We start from the raw sequence: 16,876 nt of genomic DNA, 5'->3' as shown, positions 1-16,876 counted from the left end.
AGTCATTTAGTGTTTAATGACCTTTACAAAGCTGTCTTTCAGTAGAAAAGCCTCATCATTTGCATAGGCTGTAGGCTATATTCTGATGAATTTGGCTGTAGGATGGTCCAAATGATTTGCTCCACCCACCAAAGCCAAGTCTGTCCATAAATTAAGGCTTAAAAATTAATAAATATCATCCAAGGCACTCATTTTTGGATACTGCTCCAAGCATACACAGACACTGCAAAAAGAAGAGGTTGTCGTAGCATGTAAGTATTGGATTTATGCTTTGCTTTATATATTGTATATACATTATAAGTTTAATTAAATATATAGTTTATAAATAATATAGCATTGAGTTATATTACTGTTTCTTCAAAGATAAAAAGCTAACTTTTTTTGTTAATTGTAGTTTCATTTATTTGTAATGTAATTTATTTATTATTATTATTATTTATTGATTTTTTTTTTTTTTACCAGTGTTTGCTTTCCTCACATTTGTCATATTTTAGGGTGGGAAGTTGGAAATCTTTAAATGTTTTGTAAGAATTACCTGTTTATGCACTGCAGTGTTATTTAAATATTGCAAAGACCATAAGAACATTTGTAATTCTATTATATTTAACAGTAAAAATAATTTCTAAGAAGAATATAAATGTCTAGGACATGCCGACTGTAAATGTCCTGGAAATTTGTCATACAAATCCAGTACTTAAACACAAAACAGACAATATAAGTTGGCACAATATGTCAGTGGTGTGTGAGAAAGCTTTTACTGGACACACTCCATATAAGGAATGATCATGGATACTTTATTATCACCTTTCAACAGGTTTACAGCTTTAGAGAACAAGTGGCCCACGAGTGGCAAAGATATGGCTGTGGTTTGCCTGATTAGAAAATATAAAACAAGGCTACATGTTTGCACATCCATCGGTAGAGTCAAAAAAAGCTATAATACAGACAGATGATAAAACATATTTCTTATTAAATCTTAGAACAACAGAAATACTTCAAGATGGCCAAGCAACCAGAAAACGAAGACAGCAGCAAGTTCCTTTTCCTTGACAATGACTTCAAAAACAGCGGGGTGGCCCAGGCCGATTGGTCAACCAAAAAGATGGTGTGGATACCTTCAGAAAGGGAAGGTTTTCAGTCAGCCAGCATCAAAGAAGAGACCGAGAATGACGTGGTGGTTGAGCTCGACAATAGACAGAAGATGACCGTCAGCAAAGATGAAATCCAGAAAATGAACCCACCCAAGTTCAACAAGGTGGAAGACATGGCTGCACTGACCTGTCTGAATGAGGCCTCTGTGCTGCACAACCTGAAGGAGAGGTATTTCTCAGGTCTCATTTATGTAAGTTCATTCAAACTTCACCTTACACAGTTGGTTAAACTACAAGTCTTTATTTACGATCATAGCTCAGTCATGGGGGTTTTCAAAACAGGGTACACAGACTCCCATTTCTTTTTTATAATTAATGTCAAAAACAGTTGCTGCTTATTTCCATTTATGGAAACTGTGATACTTGTTTTTAGGATTCTTTGATGAATAGAACGTTCAGAAGAACAGAATTTATTTGATCTAGACATTTTGTAACACTTTAAAGTGTTTACAGTCACTTTTGATCAAATTAATATATCCTTGCTGACTAAAAGTATTAATTTCTTTAAAAAAAAAGACAACTTACTGACCCAAAACCTTTGAATGGTAGTGTATATGAGTATTTATACATTAAATATAATGCAGTATACTTATTTTGTTTAAAATATATGCATTTATACTTTAGAATGGGGGTTACTTCCCAGGGCATCATCATATCCGGGAGTCTTTGTATCTAAAAAGTTGAAAATGCCTTATGGTGTGAAATTTTTTTTAATCATTTGTACCAATATATGTATGTAAAATGCATAATATTGCAGTTTCCTGGCATACATTTTGAATATGTATTTGATATTTATTCCAATCCAGACTTACTCAGGTCTCTTCTGCGTGGTGGTGAACCCCTATAAGTTTTTGCCCATCTACTCTGAGAAGATCATTGAGATGTACAAGGGGAAGAAGCGTCATGAGGTTCCTCCCCACATCTATGCCGTCGCTGATAATGCCTATAGGAACATGCTGCAAGGTGACCACCAGTCTTAACTCACTGAATGCACCATATAAAAACTATTAGTAAATTCACAGGCTTACTGTGGTTGTTATAGAAACTAGAAAAGACACAAAAATCATGCCTTTCTTCCCAAAAGTAATTCTTTCAATGTTGTGCAATTGTGCAACGCAAATATAGAATAATAAGGAAACTGTAAAAATGAAGATTATTCATAGTTGTTCAGTCCAGCAGAGCCAGCTGTCAGTTGGAGAGAGAGTGTGTCAGGGACTGTTGTACAGGCTGTGGATTAAAGGCATCAAAATTGCCATACAAGGGGCCTTTCCCTTTCTCACTGAATTTTTTTTCACAGCTATTTTTGGAAGGATGAACTGAAGTTAATCTCACCCTGTGCTCAATTTAGAATATGTAAGATTTTGGAGGTAGGGATCTCCAGTGAACAATAGTGAAGTTTGTTTGGACATCCGGGCCCCTTGTTAATCTCGTTCAGGTTCTTAATTGTGACAATTCATGCATTTCTTGTCCTGAGTTCAAATGTTTCTGTTTCTTTCTCCACAGAGCGTGAAGACCAGTCTATTCTCTGCACGTGAGTTCTAAATGCCCTTAAGTATTGTTTGCTCCATATACTCTTAAAAATATATTTTTAATGAGACTAGTCCTTTAATAGTAAAATATTTAGCCCAAGGTTGACCCAGGAAAGAAGTATCCACTGTGTCTGTGAGGCACCATTCAGCAAAGATGTAATCAGCAGATACATTTGAAAGAGTTACCACAGCTTGAGTTTGACTGGTCAAATATCACATGGGCCATTAAATAATACACATATATATGCACTATATCTTTAAATTTGCTGAGCAGCCTGACATGTAAATTATTATGCAAATGACTATGTGACATGTGGCAGCATTCTTTAATGTATGTTTAATAGTGGTGAGTCGGGTGCAGGAAAAACGGAAAACACCAAAAAAGTCATCCAGTACCTTGCAGTTGTGGCATCATCACACAAAGGGAAGAGAGATGCTGGATCTGTGAGTTCAAAGTTTTTATCATTAAACTGACTAACTTGTCATACAGTATCTCTTATAATAACAGTTTTTGCATGCCCTCATTACTGTTAAGGTTTTGATAACAGTGTAGTGTTTGATTAGAATAATAGTCATGTCTTTATGATAGTATATAAATGCTTCAGCACTAAACAAGATATATTTAATTACATGCAAGGTACTGTGCATTAATACTGCGGTGGGTCATTTACAATTTTGTCCATACAGATATGCTTCTGCGTGTGCTTTGTGATTTTGGAAGGCTGTCCATGAAACAAAACCCAACTGCTGAATTGATTACTGTTGATTATTTGTTTTTGCAATAATTCACAGAATATACCGATCTGAAATAAACAGTCACTGGACATCAAATACACAACTTTTCCATTTTAACTCAATTCATTATTTATCCCCATTTAGCAACAAAAAGGACCCCAGTTAGCTTATGTGAGTACCTAAGCTTCTTTTCATACATTTTTGGAAGTCAATCATGAATTATGTATTTAACATTGCTAAGACCTGAATGGCCTTTTACTTTAATGTAGACTAAACTATAATATGTAAAAAAACAAAAAACACTAGAATAGCTTTTAGTTTATAGTTTGACTGGATTGAATCACAATAAATAACATTTGCTTTGTCCGTTTGTTTAGGGTGAGCTAGAGAAGCAGCTCCTGCAGGCCAATCCTATTCTGGAGGCATTTGGCAACGCAAAGACCATCAAAAATGATAATTCCTCAAGATTTGTGAGTTAACAATTCATTGTTCTGGTATTGAATATTTGCTCATTATCATTATAATCAACATTAGTGTAAAAACGTTTGCTGTTTTTCTTTCTCAGGGTAAATTCATTAAAATCAACTTTGACAACACTGGCTACATCGTTGGAGCAAACATTGAAACCTGTATCCTAATAAATCTTTCCACTGAATCTGAACAGTTTGATATCAAAATCAGTTAGAACAAATATTTCCAAAAATATTTAGACTTAGAGTACTGTACATTATAAAGTCAAGCACATTCATTTTCACCTTAATGACTTAATGAATCCAGACCTCCTGGAAAAGTCTCGATGTATCCGACAGGCCAAAATCGAGAGATCCTTCCACATCTTCTACTACATGGTGGCTGGAGCCAAAGACAAAATGCGAGGTGGGTGAGGACAGAGAATTTATATTACAGCAGCTTTGTATTGAGTCTTACATAATTACATTCACAAATACAGATCAGCTAATTTTGTCAGTTTATTAGTTTTAGTAGACAGTTTTAGCCATCAATTCAGACATACCACTAGCAGTCACTCTCTTCCACAGATGAGCTCTTGCTAGAGGACTTTGGTAACTACCGTTTCCTGGTGGCTGGGCATGTGCAGGTACAAAACCAGCAAGATGATGAGATGTTTGAAGAGACTCTGGAAGCCATGGAGGTCCTGGGCTTCAATGAGGAGGAAAGAATTGGTACATAAAGCAATGACTAGTTTAATGACTAACTTAATCTCCTATCTTTTCATGCTGTTTTACATGAAGTGTTGTGTTTCTTTTAGGCATGTTTAAATTATGTTCTACTGTGCTGCAACTGGGGAACATTGAATTCAAAGCAGAGAAAAACCAGGAGCAGGCCAGCATGCCAGACAACACAGGTAAACAATCAGTCCAGAAGGATTTATCTGTGATGTAGCTCTTATCCTGAACTATCCCGACTATAGCAAAATGCTCATATGTTGTGGTAAATGCATCCACCAGCTGCACAGAAAGTGTGCCATCTGCAGGGGATTAATGTGACTGACTTCACCAAAGCTATTCTCACTCCTCGCATCAAAGTAGGCCGGGAGCTGGTACAGAAGGCACAGACCAAAGAACAGGTGCATTACCACACTATGCCATACAGCTATAATGCATTATTTTTAAGATTTCAGCAGATTATTTTTATTTATACAGTAGTCAACATTTGAAGTGAAAGTTCATCAAAGTTGTCCTAAGACAAGAATGGGTATTGTTTTGGCTTTAGGACAACCGGGATGAAAGATTTTGATCCACTTCAAATGTTGACTACTGTATATATCAATTTATATAATATAATATGTCCATTTATCAGGCTGACTTTGCAGTTGAAGCCTTGGCCAAGGCTATGTATGACCGTCTGTTTCGCTGGATCTTGGCACGTATCAACAAGGCTCTAGATAAGACAAAGCGTCAGGGAGCCTCTTTTCTGGGCATCTTAGACATCGCTGGGTTTGAGATTTTTGAAGTGAGTCCGAAAGTCTTCATTAACAGATTACAAAATCCAAATGTGAACTTTCAAACTCAAGGCTTTCCTTTTTTGCCTTTCTCACAGGATAACTCATTTGAGCAGCTATGCATCAACTACACTAATGAGAAACTGCAACAGCTCTTCAATCACACTATGTTCATCCTGGAGCAGGAGGAGTACAAGAAGGAAGGAATTGACTGGAATTTTATTGACTTTGGTCTGGACCTCCAACCCTGCATTGAGCTCATTGAGAGACCAGTCAGTTTATAAACAACATCATTCATACATATTAAGTGTAATAATCCTCGATTATCATTAAAAGTCACTCAGTCATGATATTACTCTTGGTTTTCCCTTACAGAACAATCCTCCAGGTATCCTAGCTCTGCTAGATGAGGAGTGCTGGTTTCCAAAGGCAACGGATGTTTCCTTTGTTGAAAAACTCACAAACACTCACTCAAGCCACTGCAAATTCTCTAAACCTAAGAATCTAAAGGAGAAGACTTTCTTCACTGTGCAACACTATGCTGGCAAGGTATTCAAAAGTCTTAAATATATATATTTAAAATATGAATACAGTTATTCAATAAAAATGCATTAAATTGACTGATTAAAAGTTGAGCAGTTGTAAAGCTAAGTACTTAACATGAGATCATTATGAGAAAATATATCTACAGTATATGATTGCTATAATAATAATGTTTTAATTTGATTTAGGTGGATTATAATGCCACATCTTGGTTGACTAAAAACATGGACCCACTCAATGACAATGTCACAGCCCTGCTGTGTAACTCTTCCAGTGGTTTTGTTCAGGACATCTGGAAAGATGGTTAGTTTCTGTCAGGATTTGTGTCATGGTTTACTTCATTCTGAGCAGAAAGGCAGTAATGTATTCTCTATAAAGAAAGCTTTTATTTTTCTCAAATAATTTATTTTAAATGCAACTAGTCTAAGAAATCCCTGTGGTCCCACAGTGGACCGTGTGGTGGGTTTGGAAACCATGGCTAAAATGGCTAAGCCTGATAGCGCAGCTCCTACTGCTTCCAAGTCCAAGAAAGGCATGTTCCGCACTGTAGGACAGCTGTACAAAGAGTCTCTTGGCAAGCTCATGACGACTCTCCATAACACTCAACCAAACTTTGTACGCTGCATCATTCCCAACCATGAAAAAAGGGTATGCCACAACAAATATCAAAATATAGTGATTCATATCTGTATTTAGTGATATATCTAAGATGCCTTTTTTCCAAAAGGTAGACAAGAGCAGATTTCACGTTTTGTGTTATATGGAATTTAAAAATTAATTATAATCATTACCCCAAGAGTAAGCATACAGCTAATATATATATAGTAAAAATAGCAGTAAAATAGAGTGAAAATTCACTGCTTTTGTCTTTAGTCTGGCAAGATAGCTGCCCACCTGGTTCTCGAGCAGCTGCGCTGTAATGGTGTACTAGAAGGGATCCGCATCTGTCGCCAGGGCTTCCCCAATCGCATCATCTTTCATGAGTTCCGCCAGCGGTGAGTCATTTCCGAAACACATACTTGATCATTTCAAATACAGAGTTTGTAGATTTGGGTGTTTCTAAGTGGCCAGAATACTGATCTTTGATTATTTCCAAGCTATGAGATCCTTGCTGCTGGGGCTATTCCTAAAGGATTCATGGATGGAAAACAAGCCTGTACACTTATAGTGAGTTGAGCAAAATATATGCACTGCAAAAAATGCTTTTCTTACTTCGGTTGTTTGTCTTGTTTCCAGCCAAAATATCTAAAAATTCTTAAATCAAGAAGGATTTTCTAGACAGTAAAAATAATTGTCTTGTTTTCAGAAAAAAATAGTCAAAATTAAGTGAGTTTTTGCTTGAAACAAGCTAAATAATCTGCCAATGGGGTAAAAAAAATAATCTTATGTCAAACAGAAAACAAGATTATTTTTCTTACCTCATTGGCAGATTATTTTGCTTGTTTCAAGCAAAAACTCACTTAATTTTGACTTGTTTTTTCTAGAAAATCCTTCTTGATTTAACAATTTTTCGACATTTTGGCTGGAAACGACAAAAAAATCTAAGAAAGAAAAGCATTTTTTGCCGTGTATATACTTACACTGTACTGACAATGCAATTTTTATTTATTTAATTTTTTTTTAAATGTATCATTCATTGATGACAAATCCTCCCTGCCTTTTAACCATCAGATCAAACATCTAGACTTGGACCCCAACCTGTACCGGATTGGTCTGAGCAAGATATTTTTCCGCACAGGAGTGTTGGCACAGCTGGAGGAAGAACGTGACCTGAAACTGACTGATATCATAATTGCCTTCCAGGCCCAGGCCCGTGGCTTTCTTAGCAGAAAGTGAGTTCTTGTTAACTAAATGCAAATATACTGTATACCATCTACCTTTGAAGCTTCTTGCTGTAATTGTAGTTTCACTGTGGCTAAAGACAAAAAGTAAGCCACTCTATCTAAAAATCTTGAAATTTACAGGGCATTCAGCAAGAAACAAAAGCAGCTGACAGCCATGAAAGTGATTCAGAGGAACTGTGCTGTTTATCTGATACTCAGGAACTGGCAGTGGTGGAGACTTTTCACTAAAGTAAGTCCTAAACACAAATCCAGAATTCTTGCATGAAAGTCTTGATGGCACAGTCTGATAGTTCAAACTCAATCTGAGATAATAACATTATTACATGGCGCAGCTGATTGGTTCTTTTCATATCTGCAGCCAATGAGCTTGCTGCTCAACATTCAAATACTTGACTAGTGCTTGGTGTGGCAGCTGCAGCGCGCTACATTAACCCTCCACCTTCCCCAGCTCCACCTGTATAGATCTGCTACGTGGTGATTCATGTATGCTATATGGGGGTTATTTCATATGTTATATGTGAGGCAGCAGTATTTCTTACATGCTCACAGCAGCATGTTGTGGATGTATTGGCAGTAGCAACTCTCAGTACTTGGTCTGCTGTAGCAGCAGTATTTCTTACATGCTCACAGCAGCATGTTGTGGATGTATTGGCAGTAGCAACTCTCAGTACTTGGTCTGCTGCAGCAGCAGTATTTCTTACATGCTCACAGCAGCATGTTGTGGATGTATTGGCAGTAGCAACTCTCAGTACTCAGAACTACACATATCCATGTAAATATAAATACCAATGTGGTAATTTTGTGGTCAATTTTTGTTTCTGTTTAGGTGAAACCCCTGCTTCAGGTGACTCGGCAAGAAGAGGAAATGAATCAAAAGGATGAGGAGCTTCAAAAAGCCAATGAAATTGCCCAGAAATCTGAAGCTGAACTTAAGGAGATCACACAGAAACACAACCAGGTACAAGAGCAGAGCAATATGTGATCCAAAATCAACTACAATGGTGCATTCATTCATACTGATTCGCTATCCATACACCCATATTGGCTGGAGTGCAGGTGGTAGAGGAGAGAAACCAGCTACAAGCCAAACTACAGGAGGAGGCAGAGTTGAATGCAGAGTCTGAGGAGGTGAGGATACGGCTGGAGGCCAAGAAGCAAGAGCTGGAGGAAGTGCTGCATGAGATGGAGACTCGACTCGAGGAGGAGGAGGAGCGAAGCCAGGTGTTTCAGCAAGAGAAGGCGAATCTGCAACAACAACTCAAGGTTGAGCGGTGATCAGTTATCACAGACTAAGTGGAACAATAATGAGACTTTAATTTGCTAATTGTAATTTTACTGTAATTGTTTCTCTCACTCTCATTTTTCTCAAAACATAAGATTTGGAAAAGAAAATGTAAAAATGTAAATAAGAAAACTGTACTCATCTATTGTTTTGTGCAGGATTTAGAGAAACATTTAGTAGAAGAAGAAAATGCCAGACAGAAGAATCAACTGGAAAGTAGGGCTGCAGATGGGAAGATTAAGAAACTTGAGGAAGATCTTTTCATCGTAGAAGATCAAAACTGCAAGTTGCAGAAGGTTTGTATTGAGTTTCGTCAGGCGTTAGTTTGATCTGGATCATCATTATACTTTTTGTGAAAAATTCATATCAGATCTGAGTAATATGACTGCTGCTTCTGTGTGTTTAGGAGAAGCAACAGTTGGAGGAGCGGTTAGCCGACTTTTGCTCCAACCTTGCTGAGGAGGAAGAGAAATCCAAAAACTTGACTAAACTGAAGGCTAAACATGAATCTATGATTTCAGATCTTGAAGGTTTTTCATTGTGACTTTTGGTTTTATTGTATGGAATTGTCTGTAGTTGAAAATAATTTGAATCCTAACCAAATTAATTGATTTATCAATACCTCATGTAAATACCTTGAAGCGTTTCCAATTTCTGTGTGTGTGCAGTTCGAATGAAGAAGGAAGAGAAAAGTCGGCAGGATGTAGAGAAAGCTAAACGTAAACTGGAGACTGAGTATAATGATGTACAGGAACAACTAAAGGACACACAGACCCAGATGGCAGAACTCAAGACACAACAATCCAGAAGTGAAGTGGAAATTCAGGAGCTTCAGGCATGGTATATTGTTACTCACACGACAGTTCAAAGACATTGATTCACTGCTCATTGTAAATTGTAACCGGATCATCTGTATATTGACCAGCATAGAAAAAGAATCAGCTCAGAAGAGCAATGCTCTGAAAAAGATACAAGAAATGGATGGGCTAGTCTCAGAGCTTCAAGATGAGATCGAAGCTGAGCGGGAGACTTGTAGAAAGTCAGAAAAGGCCAGAAAAGAGCTGGAAGAAGAGCTGTCGGCCCTGAGGACTGAACTGGAGGACTCACTAGACACCACAGCAGCACAACAAGAGCTACGGTGATTATTTAAATCTGTAACTTTCATTAATAGTCATTAATTACTTTTTACCATTTACATGGAACATGGTAGAGTAGATTTTAGTCTTAACCTCTTTTTTGGACAGGGCTAAGAGAGAGCAGGAGGTGGCAATGATGAAGAAGTTGATAGAAGATGAAGGCCGAAGCCACGAGGCTCAAGTGAATGAGATGAAACAAAAACATGCTCAGTCTGTAAATGAACTTGGTGAACAGCTAGAGCAAACCAAACGGGTAAGAAAACTGCTTAGCATTGGCATATAACAAAAAATACAGTGCTGAAACAACATTAACCATTCAATTAGGTACTTCAGTACTTTTAATCTCGTAAGTAATATCCTGCGAAATTATTAAAATGAAATAAATTTAAATTTCCTAAACTGAACCTGAAACACAGGCCAAGGCCAATCTGGAGAAGGCGAAACAGGCCTTAGAGAAGGAGGTTGTAGATTTGAATGGAGACCTTCGTTCATTAAGTAATGCCAAGCAAGATGTGGAACAGAAGAAGAAAAAGGTGGAGACCCAGCTTGCTGACCTTCAGACTCACTTCAGTGAGAGCGAAAAGAAGAGGGAAGAGCTTGGAGATGCAGTGTCTAAACTGACTGTGAGTTTTACATTCAGACATGTGCTCTTAATAAACACTTATAAATGATTACTATAGATTCAATGCAGGGTGTCTATATCGAAACACCTGATTTATGGATGTCTTTTGTAAAAACACTCAGATGGAGTATAACAATGTGAATAGCATCCTCAATGAAGCAGAGAGCAAGAACATCAAGCTGAGTAAAGATGTTGCAAGTCTCAACTCACAGCTCCAGGATACACAGGTATTGTATAATCTAAAGCAGGGGTCATTAGAAAAGTTCAGGAAAGTTTCGTTGTGATTTCTAAACACTGAAGTCATTTTTTCAATTTATTGTCAGATAAACAAAAAATGATATACTGATAATATTTTACACAAATGTATGTTGTTGTTTTTTCTTCCTTTATATTTTAGGAATCATAATTAGGGTTAAAAAAAATAATTGTGACAGAATTATGATTTTGAGAAGCACGTGGCTCTTGATGTTTTGCCTATCTGCCTATTTAGGAGTTACTTGCTGAGGAGACCCGTCAAAAACTTCATTTTTCCACTCGGCTACGTCAAATGGAGGATGAACAAAACAGTCTGCTGGAACAAATAGAAGAAGAGGCAGAAGCCCGAAGGAACGTGGAGAGACAGGCCTCCAGCCTTACCACACAGGCCAGTCACTCGCATTTGCAAAGAACACCCTCACAAATTTCATTAAGCATCTCAGTATATGACAATTTGCTATGCCAAAATACAAATGAGGCAAATTTCATTTACAATAAGTTTGCTTCTACTATAGTTGTCAGATGCAAAGAAGAAGCTGGATGAGTACTCCAGCAATTTCCAAATGCTTGAAGAAAGCAAGAGACGGCTACAGAGGGATCTGGAAGCCACAATTGGAGAGTTTGAGGAGAAAGCTGCAGCCTATGACAAGCTAGAGAAGACCAAGAATCATCTTCAGCAAGAGTTGGAGGATGTGCTTATGGACCTGGACAACCAGAGACAGCTGGTTTCAAATCTGGAGAAGAAACAACGGAAATTTGATCAGGTTGCATTTCTATGCTTCAGCTATCCTAATTTCATCAGCACAATGTATAGCACTTTTCACTATGCAAATCGTTGCAAAGCAGCTTTACAGAAAATTAAAGTTTCTACATTATATTTAGTGATAGCTTATCAGTGGTGACTATCTCAAGTTGGTGTCCATATGGCAGAAATGTATGGTAAAAATCAAGCAGTTAGTTAATGTCATGTAATGTAAAATTTGGTAGTTTTGAATGTTGTCTGAGGGTTGGCATCATCTGAGGTCTTCTGGGGGGTTGGAATCATCTCTTCTCAGTTGTTTGGTCATCTCAGGTTTTTGTAAGGGCTGGATCCAGACTGAAGCTTGTGTAATTCTTTTTTACCATGGGTTGCCAATCCCATGGGAGAAACAGAGAAGGTAATAGAGAAAAAATGAGCGTAGATGCTGTTCCAAATAAGCAAAACATTATGTGTTCACCCCAAGCAAAAGAATGAAAATGTGCATTTGATCAGATGTAACTGAAGTACAAGGTTATGAGATACATTATGTGAATGCTTGGCTAAAAAGTGTGTCTGAATTCCGAACGTTATCAGGAAGGCTATTCCAGAGTTTGGGAGCCAAATATGAAAAAGCTCTACCTCCTTTAGTGGACTTTGCTATCCTAGGTACTACCAAGAGTCCAGAGTATTGCGACCTTAGGGAGCGTGATGGATTGTAGCGTGACAGAAGACTAGTTAGGTACGCAAGAGCTAAACCATTTAGGGCCTTAAAAGTAAGTAGTAATATTTTGTAAATGATACGGAACTTAACAGGTAGCCAGTGCAGAGAATGTAAAATTGGGGTAATATGATCATATTTTCTTGCCCTGGTAAAGACTCAAGCAGCTGCATTTTGGACTATCTGTAGCTTGTTTACTGAAAATGCAGGACAACCAGCTAGCAGTGCATTACAGTTGTCCAGTTTTTACAGTTGTCCAGTTTAGAGGTCATGAATGCATTAACTAGCTTTTCTGCATCAGAAACAGGTAAGGCAAGGCAAGTTTATTTATGTATAGCACATTTCATACACAGTGGTAATTCAAAGTGCTTTACATAAAAGGAAGTAAAATAGTCAATAAAAAAAAAAAAAAAAATCACAACAATAAAAACAAGGAGTTAAAAAAATAAAAATTGGTTTAAAATAAATTTAAAACAGTTAAGAATAGAAAATGATTATACAGTGCAATCAGTTTGGACGCAGTACAGAGCTCATTCAACAAATGCACAGCTAAACAGATGAATTTTGAGTCTGGATTTAAATGTGGCTAATATTTTAGCACATCTGATCTCTTCTGGAAGCTGGTTCCAACCGCAACATGTTTTGTAGCTTGGCAATGTTTCTCAATGGAAGAATGCTGTTTTTGTAACATGGGAAATATGATTTTCAAAAGACAAGTTGCTGTCTAATATAACACCCAAAATTTTGACTGTACAGGAAGTAACAGTACATCCGTCTAGAAGCAAATTTTAATCTACCAGATTCTGTGTACTGTTTTTTAGTCCAATAAGTAATATCTCTCTCTTATCCGAATTTAATAAAATTACTGGTCATCCAGTCCTTTACATTTTTAACACACTCTGTTAGCTTTTTATCTAATTTAGATGTTTCATCTGGTCTTGTTGAAATTTTTTTATCTCATTAAGATGCTTGCTGATGAGAAGACCATCTCCAGCAAGTATGCTCAGGAGCGTGACAGAGCAGAGGCAGAAGCACGGGAGAAGGAGACCAAATGTTTGGCCCTCACCCGAGCGCTCGAAGAATCCCAGAGTTCCTTTCGAGAGTTAGAGAAACACAATAAGACACTTCGCACTGAGATGGAAGATCTGATCAGTTCAAAGGACGACGTGGGCAGAAATGTAAGTTGTGTTTTACAGTAGCATGAATTTTGGACAGTAGTTCATAGTAAACTTAGAGATACAGTTGTATGAAATTAGATTACTAAATGTTGCGCATAAAAACTACGGAAGGTCCATGAGCTGGAGAAGGCAAAACGTGGATTGGAGGCTCGAGTAGAAGAGATGACAATTCAAATGGAGGAACTTGAGGATGAATTACAAACTGCAGAGGATGCTAAACTCCATCTGGAAGTCAATATGCAGGCCCTCAAAGTCCAGTTTCAAAGAGACCTGCAGGTCAGAGAGGAGCAAAATGAAGAGAAGAGGAAACAACTTCTCAAGCAGGTGAAGACTGATTTCTTTGATTTTATTTTTGTTGCTCAATGGGTAAGCTATATCTGATTGTGTAGGACCTGAACTGCATAACGCTTCTTGTAGACTCCTTACACTCCTCCCATCAGCAATTAGGGAAAAAAAAGTTCTTCTGTTGTAATATTTTCCCACTTGGCACACAGGTACGTGAGCTTGAGACTGAGCTAGAAGAAGAGCAGAAAATGAGAACTTCATTGGCAGCTGCCAAGAAGAAACTTGAAGGGGATTTGCAGGAAATTGAAGACCAAGTTGATGCAATCAGTAGGGCGAGGGATGAGGCCATTAAACAGCTCCGCAAGACTCAGGTCAGAGGGTCAAACCTTCAAATTCTTTTGGAGTTTCCCAAGCCTTTATCAAACTTCATCTGTGTTAGTTTTCTTCCCCATGACAGACGCAGATTAAAGATTCCCAGAGGGAGCTGGAAGATGCGAGAGCATCCCACAAGGAGGTTCTTTCCGAAGCTAGAGAATCTGAGAGAAAGGCCAGAGCCATGGAGGCAGAAATCTTACACCTACAGGAGGTATACATGATACCAAATGGCTGATTGCAATAGGCTTAAATATCTTGCCATACAATTGTCAATTTCTTCGTAGGAGCTGGCTACAGCAGAGAGAGCCCGCAAACAGGCTGAGCGAGAGAGAAATGAGATAGCAGAGGAGATGTCAAGTGGCTCATTTGGAAAGTATGTTGGGAATTGATATTTGCAAAATGGAAAAATTAAATTACAATACGTTGAATTTTAAAACTGTAAAATACAATATGCAATGACTGTCCACTGATAGATCTGGCACGTCTGATGAGAGGCGTCGTCTGGAAGCCAAAATTCAACAGCTGGAAGAGGAACTTGATGAGGAGCAGGCAAACACGGAGACGCTCAATGAGAGACTGCGGAGAAGTGTGCAGGAGGTGATTGGGTTAATGTTCTGTTCATCCACTTGTATGCTGTAGTGAATGTGTTCTTTTGAGGTGACAATGCTCAAATATCATTTTCATCTATAACTAGGTGGATCAGCTGACCAGCGAGCTGCATGTTGAACGCTCCAATGCTCAGAGGATGGAGAGTGGCTGGCAGCAAATAGAGAGGCAGAACAAAGAGCTGAGGGCCAAGCTGCTGGAGATGGAGGGACAGGTCAAGTCCAAGCAACGGACTTCTGTAGCTGCACTAGAGACTAAGTTACAACAAATGGAGGACCAAGTGGACCATGAGAGCAGGTAAGATCATCAGTGTTAAGATGGACTTGGCTGTAAAGACAAAGGGATTCCAACTAGTAATTTTTTGTAACAGGGAGAGACAAACTATTGCCAAGGCCATGCGTCAGAAAGACAAGAAACTAAAAGAACTGATGATTCAGATAGAGGATGAACGAAAACAGACAGAGCAATTTAAGGACCAGGTATGAAGTATTCTTGTTCAGCATTTGAGTTTTTGAGGTTCCATGTTTTCTCATCACTTTGACAACTGACTGATGTTATCCTTGTTGTAGGCTGAAAAAGCAAATCTGCGAGCAAGGCAGCTTAAGCTGCAGGTGGAAGATTGCGACGAGGAGTCTCAGCGTGCCACTACTGCCCGTCGTAAACTTCAGAAAGAGCTGAACGAGGCCACCGAGGCCAATGATGCCCTGATCCGAGAAGTGTCTTCACTCAGGAGCAAACTCAGGTTGTTCTGCAGTAACCCCTTTCTGTAATGTATGTGAAAACAGAATCCCATTCATTGACATCCTCCTTACTGCATTCTACAGTAACATACATTAAGAGACATAAGTTTGCATGGGGTGTGTTTGGAGATGTGGGGTTTCTTAATTCTTTGTATGTTCCTCAGGCGTGGCAGTGACTCATCTTTCAGCAGTCCATTAAGGCGTAGTGGAGGTGGGAGCTTTAGAAGAACACGCAGGAGCATGATAGAAACATCTGAGGTCCCAGAAGATGAAGGTCCTGCTACTCCTGTGCATCAACCTGAGGAACCTCAAATCGAGCCAATCAATGGCACCAAGGATGACAACTAAAAAAATAATTCCCATCTGTTTTTACCATTTCTGAATGATAATTTATGTTTATTTAATCTTGACTATCTCCTAAAACGAGGGTTGGTATTTATTTCTGTTCTTCACTGATTCCAACAGCAGACTAATTCTAATGGGGTTTTTATTTATGTGCCGTAGCAATACCATGTACTATCAACTGTTAAGTGGCATACTATATATATCAAAGTACTACAAAGTGATACCACACTGTACCATGGTATATAGTGATTACATAACTGTAATTATTATACATTGTTATGCATTAAGGGGTAATTTGCTGCTTTCAAGTTGAGGCTTTAATAAAACCACAGAAAAATCCCTGTGGCATTCCCCTTTTGCCAAAAACCTAAACACCCATAATGCATTTTTAATCCACCGTCCATGGGCAGGATCACAAAAATTATGAAGTTTAATCTGTATTTTTAACAAAATCCCCGGAACTGTCTGAAGTCTGCCAAATGATGCAAAATGACAACTAAAACTACAGATCAAACTTCCGCATTCCTGCTGACAAATTAACTGGGATATCTGGGTGCAGGTAACATGGAAAAAGAGTACACATTAATTTACATATAATACTGACACAGTAACAATTCAAAGCTGGATGGAAATCTGCAAACTTATACTTTAAAGAGATGTTTTGAAAAAAAAGTTACGTTTGTCAGTTTTCTTAATTCAAAGTGCACAAGTCGCTTTTGTTGACCTAAATTTTATTTTCTGCTTTATTTTCATACAGCATTTAGGACCATAACCAAGAGCTCTATCATTTCTCTAACAATACTATTTCTGGGGGGAAATAAAAGTCAAATAAT

The 16,876-nt window shown here is 38.1% G+C and overlaps 1 protein-coding gene across 1 annotated transcript; it reads left to right on the top strand.

Annotated features, from left to right (window-relative positions):
• Positions 1-1,000: 1,000 nt before the first annotated feature.
• Positions 1,001-16,707, top strand: myh11b (myosin, heavy chain 11b, smooth muscle; the record flags this gene model as incomplete). The annotated part of the gene is made up of 41 exons (XM_079409077.1): positions 1,001-1,342; positions 1,958-2,114; positions 2,655-2,682; positions 3,025-3,124; positions 3,560-3,586; positions 3,793-3,885; positions 3,981-4,044; positions 4,193-4,291; positions 4,453-4,596; positions 4,683-4,778; positions 4,882-5,000; positions 5,234-5,386; positions 5,474-5,647; positions 5,751-5,924; positions 6,107-6,221; positions 6,367-6,566; positions 6,792-6,913; positions 7,016-7,085; positions 7,590-7,750; positions 7,883-7,991; positions 8,589-8,720; positions 8,819-9,025; positions 9,203-9,340; positions 9,451-9,574; positions 9,713-9,884; positions 9,970-10,182; positions 10,289-10,433; positions 10,597-10,803; positions 10,925-11,029; positions 11,293-11,445; positions 11,573-11,821; positions 13,480-13,692; positions 13,804-14,016; positions 14,187-14,348; positions 14,435-14,563; positions 14,637-14,725; positions 14,826-14,949; positions 15,047-15,255; positions 15,329-15,437; positions 15,528-15,700; positions 15,863-16,707. 41 exons carry the CDS (start codon positions 1,001-1,003, stop codon positions 16,044-16,046), a joined length of 5,997 nt encoding a protein of 1,998 aa, XP_079265203.1. The 3' UTR covers positions 16,047-16,707.
• Between the last annotated feature and the right edge of the window lie 169 nt (positions 16,708-16,876).

The sequence above is a fragment of the Barbus barbus genome (genome assembly GCF_936440315.1).
Source record: "Barbus barbus genome assembly, chromosome: 4".
In the NCBI taxonomy this organism is placed as follows: Eukaryota; Metazoa; Chordata; class Actinopteri; order Cypriniformes; family Cyprinidae; genus Barbus; species Barbus barbus.
This window is presented reverse-complemented; position numbering and strand designations above follow the sequence as displayed.